The sequence below is a fragment of the Caenorhabditis elegans genome, chromosome I, assembly GCF_000002985.6.
Source record: "Caenorhabditis elegans chromosome I".
In the NCBI taxonomy this organism is placed as follows: domain Eukaryota; kingdom Metazoa; phylum Nematoda; class Chromadorea; order Rhabditida; family Rhabditidae; genus Caenorhabditis; species Caenorhabditis elegans.
Genome location: NC_003279.8, coordinates 818,282 through 836,938, shown reverse-complemented (window position 1 = coordinate 836,938; position 18,657 = coordinate 818,282). Strand labels below are relative to the sequence as shown.

The 18,657-nt window shown below is 41.2% G+C and overlaps 1 protein-coding gene and 1 non-coding gene across 7 annotated transcripts in view; both read right to left on the bottom strand.

The window, feature by feature from the left end:
- Window positions 1–1,646: 1,646 nt before the first annotated feature.
- The window catches only part of zfh-2, a gene marked incomplete at both ends in the record, with an annotated part of 31,925 nt that continues 14,914 nt past the window's right edge, over window positions 1,647–18,657 (bottom strand). Inside the window, 12 exons of one of the 6 annotated variants that reach the window (NM_001383286.3) lie at window positions 1,647–2,399; window positions 3,667–3,756; window positions 3,806–4,049; window positions 4,119–5,162; window positions 5,217–5,830; window positions 7,013–7,127; window positions 8,214–8,914; window positions 9,097–9,309; window positions 12,177–12,329; window positions 13,669–13,846; window positions 16,495–16,675; window positions 17,517–17,573. In NM_001383286.3, the coding sequence (NP_001370923.1) occupies window positions 2,271–2,399; window positions 3,667–3,756; window positions 3,806–4,049; window positions 4,119–5,162; window positions 5,217–5,830; window positions 7,013–7,127; window positions 8,214–8,914; window positions 9,097–9,309; window positions 12,177–12,329; window positions 13,669–13,846; window positions 16,495–16,675; window positions 17,517–17,573 (3,719 nt within the window). Of the gene's footprint in view, window positions 2,400–3,666; window positions 3,757–3,805; window positions 4,050–4,118; window positions 5,163–5,216; window positions 5,831–7,012; window positions 7,128–8,213; window positions 8,915–9,096; window positions 9,310–12,176; window positions 12,330–13,668; window positions 13,847–16,494; window positions 16,676–17,516; window positions 17,574–18,657 lie in introns of those variants that run through there. The other 5 variants (NM_001380621.1, NM_001380622.1, NM_001380626.1 and 2 more) reach the window with 5 other exon arrangements.
- ZC123.6 lies at window positions 2,474–2,523 on the bottom strand. The gene has a single exon (NR_049930.1). It is a non-coding gene; the product is annotated as an Unclassified non-coding RNA ZC123.6 (non-coding RNA).

Below are 18,657 nucleotides of genomic sequence, written 5' to 3'. Positions count from 1 at the left end.
TGTTTTGTTATTTTCCACCCATTTTAAATGTTTTTTATGCAAATTTTCGATTAAAAAGCACGCTTACAGGCGTAAAAATGAACCTGAATTGATTAATTTCACTGATTTACCTGTACGCTTGCTTTTTAATCGAAAATTTGCATTTATTTTGACTTTTTCTCTAAAATTCAAGCAAAAATACACCGAAAACATTAAAAATCGGTGGAAAATAACAAAAAATAAAATAAATAAATTTAAAAACGTGCAAGTGCGCTCCATCGAGCAAATCCAATTGGCGGTAATTCAAATATGAATTAAGTGAAAACCTTAGATTTTTTCAATTTTCAAAAAATCATATAAAATTTAGAAAATTTTTTTGAATTTTTTTATCATGATATTCGGTCATTGTGGTATCATAGGCGTGTTTTAAAGCAATTTTCCCACTGGCGCTACTCCACCTTTAAATGCAGAAATTTTCGCAACAAGAATGACCGCTTATAGTAGTCTTCTGAGTCTTCAAATTAAAGTAAAATAGGCCGTCTTCAGTCATTTCAAGTCAGGGTAGAACAATTTCCCTAATAAATAACCATGATGTTAAGCAATAAAAGAAGAATGGCAAGTTGCATAAGAGAAAATCCAAGCGCAAGCCGATGGAATCGTTTGAAACAATGAAGTGAAGCGACGAGGTGGGATAACCTGTCCTCCCGGGCGGAGGCGTGTATTTCTCGAGACAATGGCGGACGGGTTCCACTCTTATCAGATGTCTTATCAGTGGATGTATTCTTACGCGAGAAGGCGCTTGTTAGCTCATAGCTTTTTGTCGAGAAACGAGTGTGTGTGTGTGTGTGTGTGTGTGTGTCACCTTGTGAGGAGAGGATAAATTGATAAGGCAAAATTGAGAATTGAGAATCGGATAAGAGGAAAAAGCGTCTTTTTTTTGTTAAACGTTTGTATTGCTTTCTCGAAATTGCCTGAAAACACCGAATTTTCTATTGAAAACTCATTAAAAACCTTGAAGATTAGCAAGTTAGTAGGTAGGTTAGCAGGTTCCGGCAAATCGGCAAATCGCCAAATTGCTGGAATTGAAATTTCCGGCCATTCGGCAAATTGGCAAATCGCTGGAATTGAAATTTCCGGCAAACCGGCAAATTGCCGAAAATTTTCGGAAAATTTTGGTTTCGCACTTTTTTTTTTTTTTTTTGAAATTTCCGAATTTCAATTTCAAATGGCAAAATTGAACGCATCCTATAAATGTTCCAACATCTATTTTGAAAAATAAGTAAATTTTATGAAAATATGTTTAAAAAAACGGAAAAATTCAAAAAGACACCGTTTTAAGTGTCTTTTGTTTAAATTAACAAATTTTAGGCCATTTTTTGAGCCTTCATAACTTTTTTTTTGAATAGATTTCAAGAAGTTTCAATATGAAATTCGGTGGTTTCAGTCAATTTTAAGTCTACACGTGGTGTCATAGTGTCTCATTTTGGCTTGATCTACAAAAAATGCGGGAGAAGAGACGCAGAGTACTCAACCGATATCGCATGGTTAAAAACGTGCTGATGATGTCACATTTTGTTGGGAGTAAACATTCCCGCATTTTTAGTAGATCAAACCGTAATGGGACAGCCTGGAACCGCGTGAGTTTGAATTAGTGTGTTTCAAAAAAGAAGTACCAATATTTTATTGAATTATTATTGCGTTCCATACATGAAATCCAAGTGATTATTGCAATAGAATAGTGAGGCCTGCAAAAAACTAGAATAGAAATCTATTAAAAATTGGAAGGGGAACATCTACATGTGTCAACCGGACAAAGAAATAATTCTTATCATAGAAAATGGGAAAATTGTGTGAAGACAAAAAAAAACATATCCTAGAAAGGGGGCAATCCTGATGACTATATATATATATATTTATCAAAATCATTGTGCATGGTAAGAAAAATTATTAATTATTATGAGAAGCTGCAGGCGGTTGGGGTGAAATTGAAGACAAAAGCGAAACCAGTTTTTGTGTCATAAAGCGGTGGGGGGGGAGGGGATAGGCGGCGGGATGTGGTGTAGTGTGTCGAAAAAAAAGTGGATATAGATATTACAAAGAAATTACTTTGGGGGATAGGAAGTGAGCTCAGATCGGGATAAGGAGTTGTGGTTTTTTTAAGGCGAGAGGAGAAGAGAGAGAGAGAGAGAGAGAGAGAGAGAGAGAGAGAGAGAGAGAGAGAGAGACGGAAATAGGTCCTTGAGTGAAGACGGCAAATGAAATGACATGAGGTGACTATTTGGGGGGTTTTGTTATGGCGTCGTCGTGGTAGTAGTAGTAGTATGAGGAGGCATTGAGAGATGGAATTGATACTCGGATTGAAGACAGAAATCACTTTGACAGCTTTTGCACGAGTAGTGGGTTTGCACCAGGGTTAGCGTCTGGAATTGAATTGTTTTTTTTTTTGACTCGGGGGAGATTTAAAAAAGTTACAAATAACTAGCCTAAGCCTACGTCTAAGCCTAAGCCTAAGCCTAAGCCTAAGCCTAAGCCTAAGTCTTAGCCCACGTGATGTCAGAGTGCCTCATTTCGGCTCGATCTTCGTTGATCTACAAAAAATGCGAGAGAAAAGACGCAGAGTTCTTAGCTGATTTTGTATGGTTAAGAACGTGAGAACGTGTGAGCCTAAGCCTAAGCCTGGGCCTAAGCCTAAGTTTAAGCCTGAGCCTAAACCTAAGCCTAAGCCTGAGGTTAAGCCTAAGCCTAAGCCCAAACCTAAGCCTAAGCCTAAGCCTAAGCCTAAGCCTAAGTCTAAGCTTAAGCCTAAGCTTAAGCCTAAGTCTAAGCCTAAGCCTAAGACTGATAGTGAGACTAAGTCTAAGCATAAGCCTAAGCCTAAGCCTAAGCCTACGCCTAAGCCTAAGCCCAAGCATAAGCCTAAGAAAAGGCCTAAGCCTGGGCATAAGCCTAAGCCTAAGCCTGAGAAAAGGCCTAAGCTTAAGCCTAAGCTTAAGCCTAGCTCGTGGATTCAGAAAGTGCCTCATTTCGGTTTGATCTACGTAGATCTACAAAAAATGCGGGAGAAAAGACGCAGAGTTCTTAGCTGATTTTGTATGGTTAAGAACGTGAGAACGTGTGAGCCTAAGCCTAAGCCTGGGCCTAAGCCTAAGTTTAAGCCTGAGCCTAAACCTAAGCCTAAGCCTGAGGTTAAGCCTAAGCCTAAGCCCAAACCTAAGCCTAAGCCTAAGCCTAAGCCTAAGCCTAAGTCTAAGCTTAAGCCTAAGCTTAAGCCTAAGTCTAAGCCTAAGCCTAAGACTGATAGTGAGACTAAGTCTAAGCATAAGCCTAAGCCTAAGCCTAAGCCTACGCCTAAGCCTAAGCCCAAGCATAAGCCTAAGAAAAGGCCTAAGCCTGAGCATAAGCCTAAGCCTAAGCCTGAGAAAAGGCCTAAGCTTAAGCCTAAGCTTAAGCCTAGCTCGTGGATTCAGAAAGTGCCTCATTTCGGTTTGATCTACGTAGATCTACAAAAAATGCGGGAGAAATGACGCAGACATCTCAACTGATTTTGCATGGTTAAAAACGTGCTGACTTCACAATTTTTCTGGGAAAAATTCCAATTCCCGCATGTTTTGTAGATCAAAGACAGTCTGACACCACTTGCCTAACTATAAGCTAAACTTCAAGCCCGTTTCCTAATTTCTTGCCCACCTTATCACTTTGGCACATGGCTTTTTGATGCTCACGGAGCTTCTTTTCTTCTTGGAAGACAAATGTACATGCCGGGCACGCCCATCCGACCTGAAATTGCCAAATTGTTCAAAATTTTTCCCAAAAAAAAAAAGCTCACATCTTTCTGGGTTACTGTCAAATTTGATTTCTCATCCTCGGGCAGCGACTCTTTCAACTTGTCGAGCGGAAAACCGTCCTGGGAGAACGTGGTTCGCGATTTTCCAGCCGTGATATCATCAGTGATCTGCTTTTTGATCTCATCAGGCACCTGCAGAAAGGCGATGGGTGTTCCGTAAATTTGAATGTCGAACGTGTTGAGGAACGGGAAACTGGCAAGATCCAGCGGGTTCGGAAGCTTTGCTCTGGAAAATTTTTAAGGTTATATAGGGTAATGATATATGTAAAATTAAATTAAAAATTAAATTTCTTACTTTTTCTCTGGAGAGCACTCGGTCACCGAAGCGGTCGTCAACTCGGAGACCCCTTCCCGTTTCAGATTATTCCTTAAAAATTCAATGTGCTGCTCGGCAAACAGATGGTCTTGCAGCGAAAGCCTCGTCGCGAACGTCTTATCACAAATTTCACAGTGAAGTTCTCCGGATCGAGAGTCCTCGTCAACTGCACCGCGCGTCTTTCGCTCTTTGGCTCGCGCATTTTGAAACCAGACTTGAACGACACGCTTGTGAAGGCCGACTTCCTTGCCGAGAAGCTCACATTCTGCCATGGATGGGGTCTTGTACTCGTTGAACACGCTCTTCATCATTTGCACTTGCATCGGTGTGAGATGAGTTCGGAATCTCTTGTTGCTCGCCGGAGATCTGCATTCCGAGCCGCTTGTGGAATTTGCAAGCTGTAGTCCGAACGCGGCAAATGCAGAATCATCCAGAGCCTCTGTGAGAACATCATCTTCGGATCGAGATGGAGATGTTGAGATAGAATCCCGGTAGTCGACTGAAGAGCCCGAAAGATCCAACGCAGAGTCCTTAAGATCCATGAGAAGCTCTGCACCACCAGCGTCTGGCATCATGTCGAGATCGAAGTTTGGAAGAAGCATATGCTGGGGATGCTTCTGAGCCATGTGCTCACTCATCGCACTCCGATCCTTGAAGTCTTGAGCGCAGAATATACAAAGTTTGTGGAACGATGATGTACTAGGTGTGCTCCCACCAACAATCGATTCACACATCTTCAGCAGAACGTCGTTGCTAGACTTCTGACTTGCAGCCGACGAGGATGGAGTCACCGAATTAGCTCCGATCATTTTCAAAAGCTCTGCCGGCTGGAACTTTGGGAGCTCCAGAGTGCTGGCTAGTTGGGCGACCTGTTGTTGAGCCAGAAGCTGGGATTTCTCTTCTTCCGTCAGTGATTCTTCGACACTCTTGTTGTCACTTGCCAGGGCTGCTACATCGTCTTTGTAGCACTTTTTCTGTTGATGTTGGATGAGTTCATAGTAGCGTTGGAATACTTGGCTGCACCTGGAATTTAGGAAAATTTAAATTTAAATGTTAATTTCCAACACTAAAACCAACCTTTTGCACTGAAAGTTCGATCCCGGCGTTCTCACAAATCGATCGGAACTCTCGTGATTCGGCTGATTCTCATAGATCTTTCTGGCCTTCTGCCGTGCATTCTGGAACCAGACGACAATCACACGTGGACTCAGCTGAAGCTTCTTGCTCAGCGCTTCAAGATCATCATCCTTCGGGTAGGCTTGCTTGTCGAAAAATTGCTGTAGAGTTCTCAGCTGGAAATCTGTGAATCTCGTGCGATTGGCTCGTCGTCCACTGGACGACGTGTTGCAGGAAGGAGTGCTCGGTGTCATCGGATTCACTGATGCTGACATGAAGTTTGACGCGTCGAAAAAACTTCCCTGCATCTGAGATAACATAGCCTGCAGGTTGAGCTGAGAGGAAGAAGACGATGGTGTCTGGCTCTTTGGCTCCGGTTTCTTCTCTTCAACGATGAGCGGTATCGGAGTCGGAATTGTCGGTGTGGCGCGCGCAGAGCTCAACTCAGACTTTGGTGCTTCATTGCTAAGCGACAGTACTTTTGTCTCGCCGGTCTTTTCGTAGATGTCCAAGTCGATTCCCATTTGGGGAGGGATGCTGAAGTTGTACGGGGAATCCTTGTCGCGTTGGCGTTCCTGAAAAAGAAAAAACTTAAAAAGTTACAAAACACCTTTTTTGCTCTTTTATCTCATTAAGGGTGGGGCACCGAAATCTGGAAAATATTTTTAATTGGCTTTAAATTCTCCCCTGATTACGAATATCAATGTGAAAAAATTCAAAAAAATTTCCCTGATTTTATATTTAGGCTTAAAATCGCCGATTTTCATTTGTGCCCGCATCACTTTTTTCAAATTCGCGCCCAAATAAATTCGCATTTGAGCGCGCTTGCATCGTTTTATTTTTAGTTTATTTTAGCCAGTTACATTCATTTTTGGCAAAAAAAATATTTTTCAGAAAAAAACCTATCGACTAAAAAAAAAGAAACTGGTTTAAAAAATTGAAAATTGAACCGGGGCACACACATGGTGCCTGGCTGTCTCATTACAGTCTGATCTACAAAAAATGCGGGAATTTTTTGCTTTTGCCCAAAAAAGTGTGACGTCAGCACGTTCTTAACCATGCAAAATCAGTTGAGAACTCTGCGTCTCTTCTCCCGCATTTTTTGTAGATCAACGTAGATCAATCCAAAATGAGACATTCTGACACCAGGTGGGCACAAATGAAAATCGTGATTTCAAGCTCAAATATAAAATCAGGGAATTTTTTTTGAATTTTTCCACATCGATATTCGGAATCAGGGAAAAAAAATTTTTCGGTACCCATCCTTTAAGCTTTCCCGAAGCTCGAATCTCGAAGCGTTCTTACAGTTTTTTTTGTAGAAATTATTAAGCTGGTATATATCAAGAGAGCCAATTAGTCTCTACCAAATTAGTCCTTATTAGTCCCAAATCTATCAGAATAAACCTTGCAGGTTCTAATAGTCTCGCACTGCGACTTGTCCCCTTCCTGATAGTTGCTCTAACTATTCTATCACCACAGGCACAAATATCAATTCCCATCATGAGTCACGACGGAAATCGTAATCAAAACTAAATGGTTCCCGGCCTGTGGTCCTGGCCGAGCGCCTGGCACCCAACTGACATTAACATTTTCTTATTTTCTCCCTCTCTCCCTCCCTCGTCTCAATTGCTCTCTTGTTTGCTCTCCCTCTTGTGTGGGTATTCATCCGATGACTAATTACCACACTCATGTTCTCACCTCGCTCATTTCCGAGCCTAATAACAATATGAATAGTTTTGTAAAATAAATAAACAAACCTTGAAAAGTGTGTTGCGGAACCAGTGTTTGATGACTTTCTCCGGAAGGCTCGCTTTTTGTGACATCTCCTTGATTTGCGCTTCTGACGGCGAGTTGTTGATGTTGAAGTATTGGCTGGAAGTTTTTTGTTGGAATCGGCTTGAAATACGGCAGACAAGCCTATGGCGAATAAGCTGAGGCTTGCAGTTAGGCCGTTGGGCCGCTACAGATTCCCTTAGCTAAACTAAAGCCCAAACACGACCCCCCAGTGGTACCTGTACGCAATTTGTCTACCGTATACCTGGACGTTTGGGCGCGTTTTTCTCAAAAACGGGTGGTCTAACATTTTTGTGATGCATATAAAAATGTTCGAAAATAAATTCACAATTTTTTGAGCCAAAGTTTTTTTCCTTGAAACGCGCCCAAACCTGGCTAAACTCGAATTATCAGTAGAGCGCGTTTACACTGATGTGCCCTTTGCCCGGCCGTGCAACATATTTAAGGGTTCAGAATCTAAAGCGCACAGATTAGGGCTTCCATGGTAGGCAGGCGCGGTTTTTAGGGCCTGCCTGAAAATTAGGAAGGTGAAAGGCTTAGGCTTGGGCTTAGGTTTGGGCTGGGCTTAGGCCAAGGCTTAGGCTTAGGCTTAGGCTTGGCGTCAGTGGCGAGCGTTCGCTATTTAGGCTTAGGATTTTCCGGATTTTTTGATTTTTCAGGGGGTTCCTGTTTAGGCTTGGGCTGGGCTTAGGCTTAGGCTTAGGCTTAGACTTAGGCTTGGCGTCAGTGGCGAGCGTTCGCTATTTAGGCTTAGGATTTTCCGGATTTTTTGATTTTTCAGGGGGTTCCTGTTTAGGCTTGGGCTGGGCTTAGGCTTAGGCTTAGGCTTAGGCTTAGGCTTGGCGTCAGTGGCGAGCGTTCGCTATTTAGGCTTAGGATTTTCCGGATTTTTTTTTTCAGGGGGGTCCTGTTCCGTACGGTCCCTCAAACAGAAAGTTCGCCGGGAAAATATATGTGTTGTTTTTTCCAGAAATTGATTGATTTTCGTCTCGTCTCACACACACACACTCACACACAATGTTTGTTCTTCATTCTCATTTCTCATTCATTTTGATCACGGCGCCGACCATTTCCCACCTATTGTTTGCAATTCATTTTCCACCGCCCCCCTCGGGTCTCTCCTGTTCGCCGTAGCTTACAGTAATCACACACAAGACGACTTACCGTAAAACTTTGAGCTGATCATCAGTGATCCGTGTTCTTGCTCTCTTCGCCGGCGAGTTGTTGGCAGCGTGGGCTGCTGCTGCTGCAGTCGCCGCCGCCGCCGCCGCCGCAGGATTCATGAGCTGATTGATCATTTCTGGCGAGAAGCCAAAGTTGCCACTAGACGTGCCTGGTGGTGCCATGAACGGGAAGCAGTTCATCATTTGTTGGAACATTGCGAATTGCGACGCTGCCGCGTTCTTGTCCATTTCAGGAAGCATATTCTCCAGCCGCATCTTCTTCTCCATGGGCTCATCGTCATTGCTCAGAGGGCTTTGCGATCCGTTCTTCACGGAATTCTCTCTGCTCAACCCGTCCTCTAATGCGGCAAGTAACCGCTCTCCGAACTTTCTTAACACGTCACTCGGGATCTTCGATGAGTGGGACTCTTCATAATGGAGGTTCAAAGCAAGGATCCCTGAGATCTGCTGCCCACAAGCCGAGCAATCGATCTTCGACACCTCTGCCGCACGGGAGTCATCGAAGAGCGCGATGTTATCGATTTTCCCGGCCAACTCTGGGACTAGGCTAGTGATCTTGGATTCACCGTAGACTTTGATCTGTGTCATGACTTGAAGGCCGTTTACTTCTTCTCGAATCTCATCCGACTCGCTTCGTGTGAGCAGTGACATCAGGTCGTTCAGTGAGGATTGGTTGGTTGTCTGGAAATTGGAAATTGGAAATTTTATTAATCGAGAATCGAACATTGAAAATTGAAAATTGAAAATCGGAAACCAGTTTTTTTCAAATTGAACTATAAATAAACTATTTTCCGCACAAAAGTTTTTCACAGAAACCAAACAGATGATTTTCAGGATTATGCCTGCTCAAACCCCTCACCTACCGTCTCAATGAAGCTGTTTATCGTCGGTGCCGGTATTCCTGGTTGCTCAAACACGGCCTTCTCCCCATTAAGCTCCCCGGTTGCCACAAGTTCGGACAGCCGGCTCATCCGGCTCTGATGTGTCATTGACCTCATGTGCACGTCGAGATTAGCCGCTTGTGGATAGGATTGTTTGCAGACGTTGCACACATAAATACGCTGCTTTTCGACGTCCTGTAAAAGATTATTGGTTAGAAACGGGCAGTTCAAAGTTATGTAGAAAGTAGGCAAAAGGCAGTAGGCGTATGGGCAGTAGGTGTACAGTAGGTGGCATAGGTGTAGGCAGTAGGTGTGCCTATAGGCGCTTATGCTGCTAAAGGTGGTAGGCAGGCAAAAGTTTCTGGAGATTTTGTAAGTCAACTAGCTAGAATAGGGTTTCACATAAAATAAGTTAGTTATAACTGTTATGCAATTCAAAAATATAGGTCGAGCTAAGCACCACCACTGCTTTACTTCAACAGCTTATATCTCGGCTGTATTAACTTTTAACATAAATGTTCAACTACCAAATTGTAGATAAATATTTGGGTCGTAATTTGTTAGTTGACAAATTTTTAATATTGCCAAAAATAACCGAGATATAAGCTGTCAAAGTAGATCGAAATTTGGGGAGTAAGTCAAACTAGAAATCTACTTCAACAGCTTATATCTCGGTTGTCTTAACTTTTATTCAAAAATTTTCAACTACCAAATTTTAGAAAAATATTTGGCACGTAATATGTTAGTTGGCAACTTTTTGCTGTTACCAAAAACAACCGAGATATAAGCTGTAAAAGTAGATCAAAATTGGGGGAGTAAGTCAAACTAGAAATTTACTTCAACAGCTTATATCTCGGTTGTCTTAACTTTTATCCAAAAAATACTAACTACCGAATTGTAGAAGTATATTTGGCACGCACTTTGTTAGTTGATAACTTTTTGATGAAGCTAAAGACAACCGAGATATAAGCTGTTAAAGTAGATCAAAGTGGGGGGGGGAGGAAGTAAAATCGCTTAAAATTTAGCAAAGAAGGCCCGCGGTTTCTGGAGATCAGAAAGCTAGGCCGCATCGATTATTTGAAAGGAATCAAAGCTGAACGTCCCCCCCAAGAAAAACCGTCTACGTCTTCTTATTTGTCTGATCACCCAGTCGAAACAATTTAAATTGCGGCGACGGCGGTTAAGCGAGCAACAAACATTGAAGGAATATGGTTCGTCATCACACCTTCATGATACCCCCCCCCCCCCCTCATCTGGGCCAAAGCATCTTATTCTTCTCTTAAATAAATTCGTCCTATTTGCCCTCATCTATTTCACACGAATCGTTCTCTATATGTGTTTGTCGACACACGTTTACTACCTTCATCACCTCTCTCTCTCCCTCCCTCTCACTGTCTTCTTTTCTCAAACCGCCGCCTTTTGTACAAACATGATGAATGCGCGAAAAGAGGCAGGGGAAGAGGGGGCCCACCGCTCATTTTCATCATCATCATCATCCATGGGCGGAATGATAATGGGTACGGTAATTGAGAGAGAGAGAGATGAGCAAATACTAGAGACAAACGATCGCGCTCGCGCGCGCCTTACACATATAAGAACAGAACTTGTTGACTTTTTGACTTTGGGAAATTGAAATTCGGATAGAATTTTGGATTAGGAACAAGTGTAACTAACACATGTCAATTTGGATACATTATTGGAACCGATCCAAGATATGGGCGGAGCCTATTTCACCTTTTATTGCGCCTATGTACGGAGTTCTGGCTTCCCTCATAAATTGAAATGAAAGAGTTTGCCGAACTAGGCCATTTTGGCTCGGCCATATCTGGGGTAGATTTACGGCGCGTAAAACTGAATGTATTTGTCCGCGTGGAGTACACGACTTTCCCACGCGTTGTCCGGCAGGCGATTGTCAATGGAGCGCGAAAAATTCAATGAGGAAGGCCAGAACCCCGTGCTTATGTTGGATATTTTGAATCTCAAAAGAATTTGATGATACAGTTTACGGAAAAAAATTGGGAAAAAAAATTCCTTTCCGATAAATTTTCGGATGCAAAAATGTGATCTATGCAGTAAAAAATCCAACAAAGCCAATAAATGGGCGGAGCCTATTTTCCAATTTTATATTACTTTTTATTTCAAAACTTGATTCAAAAATATGAAATTCAAAAACATCGCAACTTGGCCAAATTTCATCGAAAAATAGGCTTCGCTTAGGCTCCGCCCCTTTCTTGGCATTTCGAATTTTTTCGTTAAATTTTTGGAAACTGAAATTAGACAAGTTCAGTGGAATTTTAGTTTAAAAGAAAAAAAAACAAAAAAAAAACCAAGAAATGGGCGGAGCCTATGCTAGGATCAATTTTCACCTCAAAAACTTTTTCAATCCTAAACTTATTGGAAATTAGTGAACACTAAAAATTGAAGGCCAAAAACCCAAATTGGCCAAGAAATGGGCGGAGTCCTCGACTTATGAAAATTCCTACCAAAGCTCCGCCCATTTCTTGGCTAGGCTATTTTAAGTTCTTTCTAGACCCTTTAAATATCACATGGTGTCAAAGTGTCCCATTTCGGTTTGATCTACGTAGATCTACAAAAAATGCGGGAGTTGAGACGCAGAGTTCTCAATTTATTTCGCATGGTTAAGAACGTTCTGACGTCAAATTTTTTGGGAAGAAAATTCCCGCATTTTTTGTAGATCAAACCGTGATGGGACATGCTGAAACTACGTGCTAAATCAATACTTTAATTTAAAACTGGACGTTCCTTTCAAGCTTCAGCTTCTGTCATTTCCAATAAAATATATTTAAAAAAAAATCATTGTGCTCAATGAGCTTGCTATGGAACCCGAACACCATTTCATGCGCCTCTCCATCTCTCCACACACATACATCTCTCTCGCATTCAATCATAAAAAAGTGTAATAATTTTAATGTTGTTTTTTGTCGGCTTTTTCTGTCACCTCTGCGCTCCGAGCAGCAGCGGCGTGGCTAAAAGCAAATCAATTAAATAATGGGTACGGTGATTACGGTAGCCAGGCGGCAGGAGGCACGGCGGCGGCTCACCTGAGAGTTTAAGTCGACCAGTGAGTTTTCCAGCTGCTTCTTTGCCTGTTGTAGGTGTCGGGCTGAGTTCAGGTGGGAGAGGAATGCCTCTTTTGTGGCAAATGTTTCAGAGCACATTTCGCATTCTTCTTTGGTGTGCTCCAACATATGGGTCTGAAAAAAAAACGATTTGGAAAACGAGCAAAAAGTGCTGTCGATTTACAAAAAGTAGTTCTAGGCCATCCTGTATAAAATCTAGGTCATCCTGTTTAAGAATTTAGGGCATCCCCTAAGGAATTTAGGCCAGCCTGTTTAAGAATCTAGGCCACCAGTGCAAAAATCTAGACCACCCTTTAGAAAATCTAGGCCACCAGTGTAAAAATCTAGGCTACCCTGTGAAGAATCTAGGCTACCCTGTAAAGAATCTAGGCCACCCTGTTTAAGAATCTAGGCCATCCTATAGAAAATCTAGGCCAACCTGTAAAGAATCTAGGCCACCAGTGTAAAAATCTAGACCACCCTGTATAAAATCTAGGCCACCCTGTGAAAAATCTAGGCCACCTTGTTTAAGAATCCAAGCCACCCTGCAAAAAATCTAGACCATTGTAGAAAATCTAGGCCACCCTGTAAAAAATCAAGGCCACTAGTGTCAAGATCTAGGTCATCCTGTTTAAGAATCTAGGTCATCCTATAAGGAATTTAGGCCACCCTGTAGAGAATCTAGGCCACCAGTGTAAAAAATCTAGGTCACCCTGTGTAGAATCTAGGACACCAGTGTGAAAATCTAGGACACCCTGTAAAGAATCTAGGCTATTAGTGGAAAAATCTAGGCCACCTAGTGTGAGAATCTAGGCCACCAGTGAAAATCTAGACCACCGTGTAGAAAATCTAGGCCACCCTGTACAGAATCGAGGCCACCCTGTTTAAGAATCTAGACAACCAGTGTAAAAATGTAGGCCACCCTATAGAGAATCTAGGCCACCCTGTAGAAATACTTGAAGATTTTTTGAAATTTTTTTGTTAATTTACAAAAAATGGGATTAATGCCAAAAGAAAAAAATTAATTTTGAAAAAAGAGCGAAAAGGGTTGTCAGTTTACAAAAATCGATTAGGCGACAAAAACCTTCTTATAAAAATTGGACAACACTTTTTGCTCCTTTTAGGAAAACTAGCAAAACTAATTTCGTTTAAAAAAATTTCAAAAAAAGTTTGACAACCCTTTTAGCTCAGTTTTGGAGAATGAGCAAAATGTGTTGTCAGTTTACAAAAAATAAATCTAGTGACAAAACCCTCTTACTTTAACTGAGCACGTGGTGCCAGGCTGTCCCATTACGGTTTGATCTACAAAAAATGCGGGAATTTTTTGCCCAAAACTCTTCTCCCGCATTTTTCTGTAGATCAACGCAGATCAAGCCGAAATGAGACACTTTGACACCACGTGTAGACTCAAAATTGTCTAAAAACACGTAGATCAAGCGTGACTGTGAGCCAAAAGTGTTGTGAATTCACTCACCACAATAGTATTCTCATCAAACGAATCGCCACACGTGGGGCACTTGTGGAACGTGTTGAACACGTGCTGAAGGGAATGCGTCTGCAGCTGCGACTCGCTTCGGAACGCCATCGAGCACCTCGAGCAGCGATGCGCGAATTCTGAGCTCGGCTCCGACGACGATGAACACGACGCTTCTCTGCAAGTAATTATTATTATAAGATGGGGGGGGGGGGGGGAAACTGTCAAGTTGTTCTTTCAAAGAAAGCGAGGAAAATGAAAGAATGAGTCAGCCACCTTCTTCAATTCAATCACACACATAAACACTCTCCATACTTTTCCCCCAAGGAGCAAAGGAAGCGGTGGGGAGGAAGAAATCCGCAAAAATTCAATTACGCGTCAAGGTGATAAGAAGAGGACGGGGAGCAAATTGGAGACAGTTTGGAGCCGTGGGGTCCAATGAGGAGGGCGGGGGGAGAGTGATGATAGTTTAACAATCAATTATGATTCAACAAATGGGGTCCCTTCCATCCAAATGACGTGGCAATGTGTATGAGTGTTTTCCAAACATTTTATAAGTGTTATTACTGGTTTAGTAGTCAACATAGAAGCCGTGCCTCTCAGTTTTGAAAATGAGCAAAAAGTGATGTCGATTTGATTTGCCTTCAATAGTAGGCATTATGCAAAGTAGACTAATAAAAAATATCAATATTATGCCTTAAAAAACCTTATGGGGTTGATCATGTGATCATGAAAAATGCAAAAATGTATTTTTTTCCGTTTTTCCGCTATTCATCTGTGTGGAAAAATGAAAAAAAAATGTCAAAAAAAAATGCAGAAAAATGTCAAAAAATGCACAAAATGCATGCTCTTTTTACATTTTTCTACACACGGGGAAACTATATAAAAATACATTTTTTGGCATTTTTCGTCATCACATAAGGCTATCTTATGATCTTAAGGCGACCTCCGCCTGCCTCTCGCCTCGCCCTTATTCGAAAACATAGGTGAAGACAAATTGATAGAAATGGGGCATTTTTTGAAATTTGAAAATTCACCTCAACATAATTTCGATTCAAAAAAATTTCAAGAAAAGTTTGACAACACATTTGGCTCAGTTTTGGAGAATGAGCAAAATGTGTTGTCAGTTTAAAAAATTGATTTTTTTCCGACAAAACCCTCCAATTGTAACTGAGCACATGGTGTCAGGCTGTCCCATTACGGTTTGATCTACAAAAAGTGCGGGATATTTTCCCCTAAAAATATGACGTCAGCACGTTTTTAACCATGCAAAATCAGTTGAGAAGTCTGCGTCTAAATTCCCGCGATTTTCGTAGATCTACGTAGATCAAACCGACGCCCACCTGATTTCAAATCTATCCTCCCGCTCCTAGAGAAACATTTAATTAGCCCTATCGAAAGGACAACGCTATGACCTCACTGATTACTAGTAGCAGGGCGCCAGCAATGAATTCATTCGTGAATTCGAAAATTAATCAATACACTAATACTCATGATGAATGGAAGAGGCAGGCAGGGGGGGGGGGTTGGCGACGGATTGAAATTTAGAGCGAGTAAACAAGAGGCGACGTGAATAAAATATGCAAAATCGGATCGTACTCTCTAATTGCCGATGGGGACACTGGGGGCAAGGATGGAGACGCAGGAAATTTACAGTAATGCCAATTCCCCCCCCGGCGCACCCTGTGCAACTTGACACAAGCAAGCATGGTTTAATGATTATGATAGCACAAAATCGTAACGTTTTTGGGGTTGAAAGGGACAGGAAGTGCGACAATTTGAAAGTTTTAAATTCATAAAAATCGAAACTCTGAAAAAAAATTTGTTTTGATCTACCTGGTGTTTAAGACTAGAAAAAACAAGGCCAATCAAAAAAAAAACTTTAGTTCTAGACTAGAAAAGCCTCAAAAACTAATTTTTCACGTGGTGCGAGGCTGCCCCATTACGGTTTGATCTACAAAAAATGCGGGAATTTTTTGTTCAAAAATATGTGACATCGTCAGCACGTTCTTAACCATACGAAATCAGTTGATAACTCTGCGTCTCTTCTCCCGCATTTTTCGTTGATCTACGTAGATCAAACCGAAAACACCACGTGATTTTTCCGAAAAATCTTGCATCTCGACTTTAACTAGCTATATCTAGGTAGTCTTTGATTCTATAAAAAAGTCGTCAACTGAGAAAATGTTTATTAAAAACCCCTCTATAGTTGAATAGTTGAAAATATTTTGAAATGTTTGAAATTAGCCGGGAAGTGAGCCGTGAAAGTTAAGTGGGCACATGGTGCATCGACTAGGAATTGGTAAAATTCACTGTATATCAGATGGCTTAACTTTTGAAATATCTATACTAAAAAGTACGTGCTATTTAATTTTAGGACTGGACTAGTTTTTGCACATGGTGCATCGACTAGAAATTGTTAAAAATTTACTGTATCTCAGATTACTCTACTTTTAAAATATTTATACTAAAAAGTACGTTATATATATTTTTATTGTTCAAATTGGACTAGTTTAAACTTTCTAGCTCCATTATCTTTGTCCTTATAAGTCTTATCAAAATTTCGTTACCTACCGTATAATCCCTATTAGTATGGCCCCTCTCACTGGACTTTGACCGTTTATATCTCGGTTGTCTTTGATCATATTTTAAAAATTCAAACGACAAAATTTTTGTCAAAAAATTCAAACGACAAAATTGTTGTCAAATTAATTGTTATTCTATGGTTTTTAAAGCTATCAAAAATATTTTGAAACCGCTGAAATATAAGCCAAGTATAAGACTTACTACTAGATATTTGAGTTGAAGACAAAAAAAAACACTCACTTGGCTGTTCTCTCAGTAAGCAGGAACTTTTCGATGGCGCTCTCGGCGATGCGATGCTGCTCGACAAGGTGCTTTTCGAGGTCGTCGGTGGGCTCAAGGCACAGCGCACACGCCTTCTGTGAAGAGGCTCCCGCCTCCTCTTCGTGTCCTTTTGCGTGCTCTTCAAAGTCCGACACGTCTTCTGAAAAAAATGTTTTAATGCTGATATGCTGATAGGAATGTTATGATTGCCCATGCTCATTAGACGCGCTTATCACACCTCGCTCTCTCTCTCTCTCAAAAGGACCCGACCTATACACACTTATCAGTTTCTTGAGCGCGTCTTTGCCGTGTCTCGCATAATTATTATGATTATTATTATCATAATGAAATTGAGGCAAAAAGATGAAAGACGTGCCGCGCCGAGCACACCGGTCCGGGCGCGAAATTAGTGCGAAACGCGAAACGCGGTGAATATCAAAGGGCGAAATGGGAGCAAGGAGAGGAATTGGAGAATGGAAGAAAAAAGATTGGGTAGAAGCAATTGAAAGTAAATGTGTATGTGTGTGTGTGTCGATATATCTCTATCAACTAGGCTATAATTATATGATGCACACCACCAGCACCAGCAGCACTCAAAATAATGTACAGTCATCATCTCACAATAAATTAACGAATCGCAGTGGTGTGGCTGCCTGCCAGCCGGTAGACACACACACACATACACTGACATTCTGAAAACCGGTCCCAGTCTCGGGCACCCGACGACGGACGCGCATCGTTTGAGCCGTCCGAATGTATCCGAATTAGTTGCCAATTAAATTGCGGGTAGGTAGGTAAAGGTTGAGTATTAGAGAGAAAGAGGGGGAAAAAAGACATGGTGAAAAGGGCTATTAATGAGTCAAATTGAAGGCATGGAAGGGTGTTGTGTGGTACTATTACTGTGTGAAATGAATGGCAATTGAAGGTTACAGGAGGAGCGGGGTGGGGTGGGGAGAAGGCATAGAGCTGATGCTGATAAGGAAACAACAAAAAAAACTCACTTGTGGTGAATTCGCAGCCAGCACACGCGTACGCCGCATCCTCCATCGTTTTGAAATCTGGAATATCGAAGATTAAATTCAAAAAGAGTAATGAATTAGGTGAATTAGAAACTTCTTCAAAATTTCTCAAAAAAAAGTTGTGGATTCTGGCCTTAAAAATTTGGTCACCAGATTTGTCCTAAAAGTTTGGCCTTAAAAATTTTGCCACCAAATTTGGCCCTAAAAAAACATTGGTCACCAGATTTGAAAAAAATTTTTAAAAAAATTTGATCACAAGACTTGGCCTAAAAAATTCGGTGTCCAGATTTGGCCTTAAAAAATTTGGTAACTAGATTTGGCCTTAAAAAATTTTGGTCACCAGATTTGGCCCTAAAAACATTTGGTCACCAGATTTGGCCCCTAAATAAATTTGGTCATTAGATTTGGCCTAAAAAATTTGGTCATCAGATTTGGCCTAAAAAATTGATCACAAGACTTGGCCTAAAAAATTTGGTCACCAGATTTGGCCCTAAAAAATTAGGGCTTTAAAAGGTCTGGCCTTAAAAAAATTTGGTCATTAGATTCGGCCCTAAAAACATTTGGTCACCAGATTTGGCTCTAAAAATTTGGTCTTTAAAAAGTTTGGCCTTAAAAAATTGTGGTTACCAGATTTGGCCTTAAAAAATTTTTTCACCATATTGGGCCCTAAAAAATTTAGTCACCAGATTTGGCCTAAAAAATTTGAACACCAGATTTGGCCTAAATAAATTTGGTCACCAAATTTTTTTATTTACGTTGTAGACCCATAATTAGGGGGGATTTCAAAAAAAGTTAGTTTCCAGCCGCTTGAAAAGTCGAACTAATTTTAGGCCATTTCTTAAGCCGCCAAAACTTTTTTTTTTGAGAAGTTTTTTCAACAAGTTTAGTTATGAAATTCAGTGTAAGACTAATGAATTAAGGTTAATGAATTAAAGAATTAAGGATGATGCTCCGAAAACATTAGAGGCGTGGCCTCTATGATTAATTTCTGACACCTAACCGCCGGGGGGGGGGGGGCGGGGAGAGGCTTATCACTAGCCCCTCCCCGATTACTGTAGATGAGGAGAGAGAGATGGAAATTGAAGAGAAAAAGAGAGAGAGAGCTGTAAATAAATATAGGAAT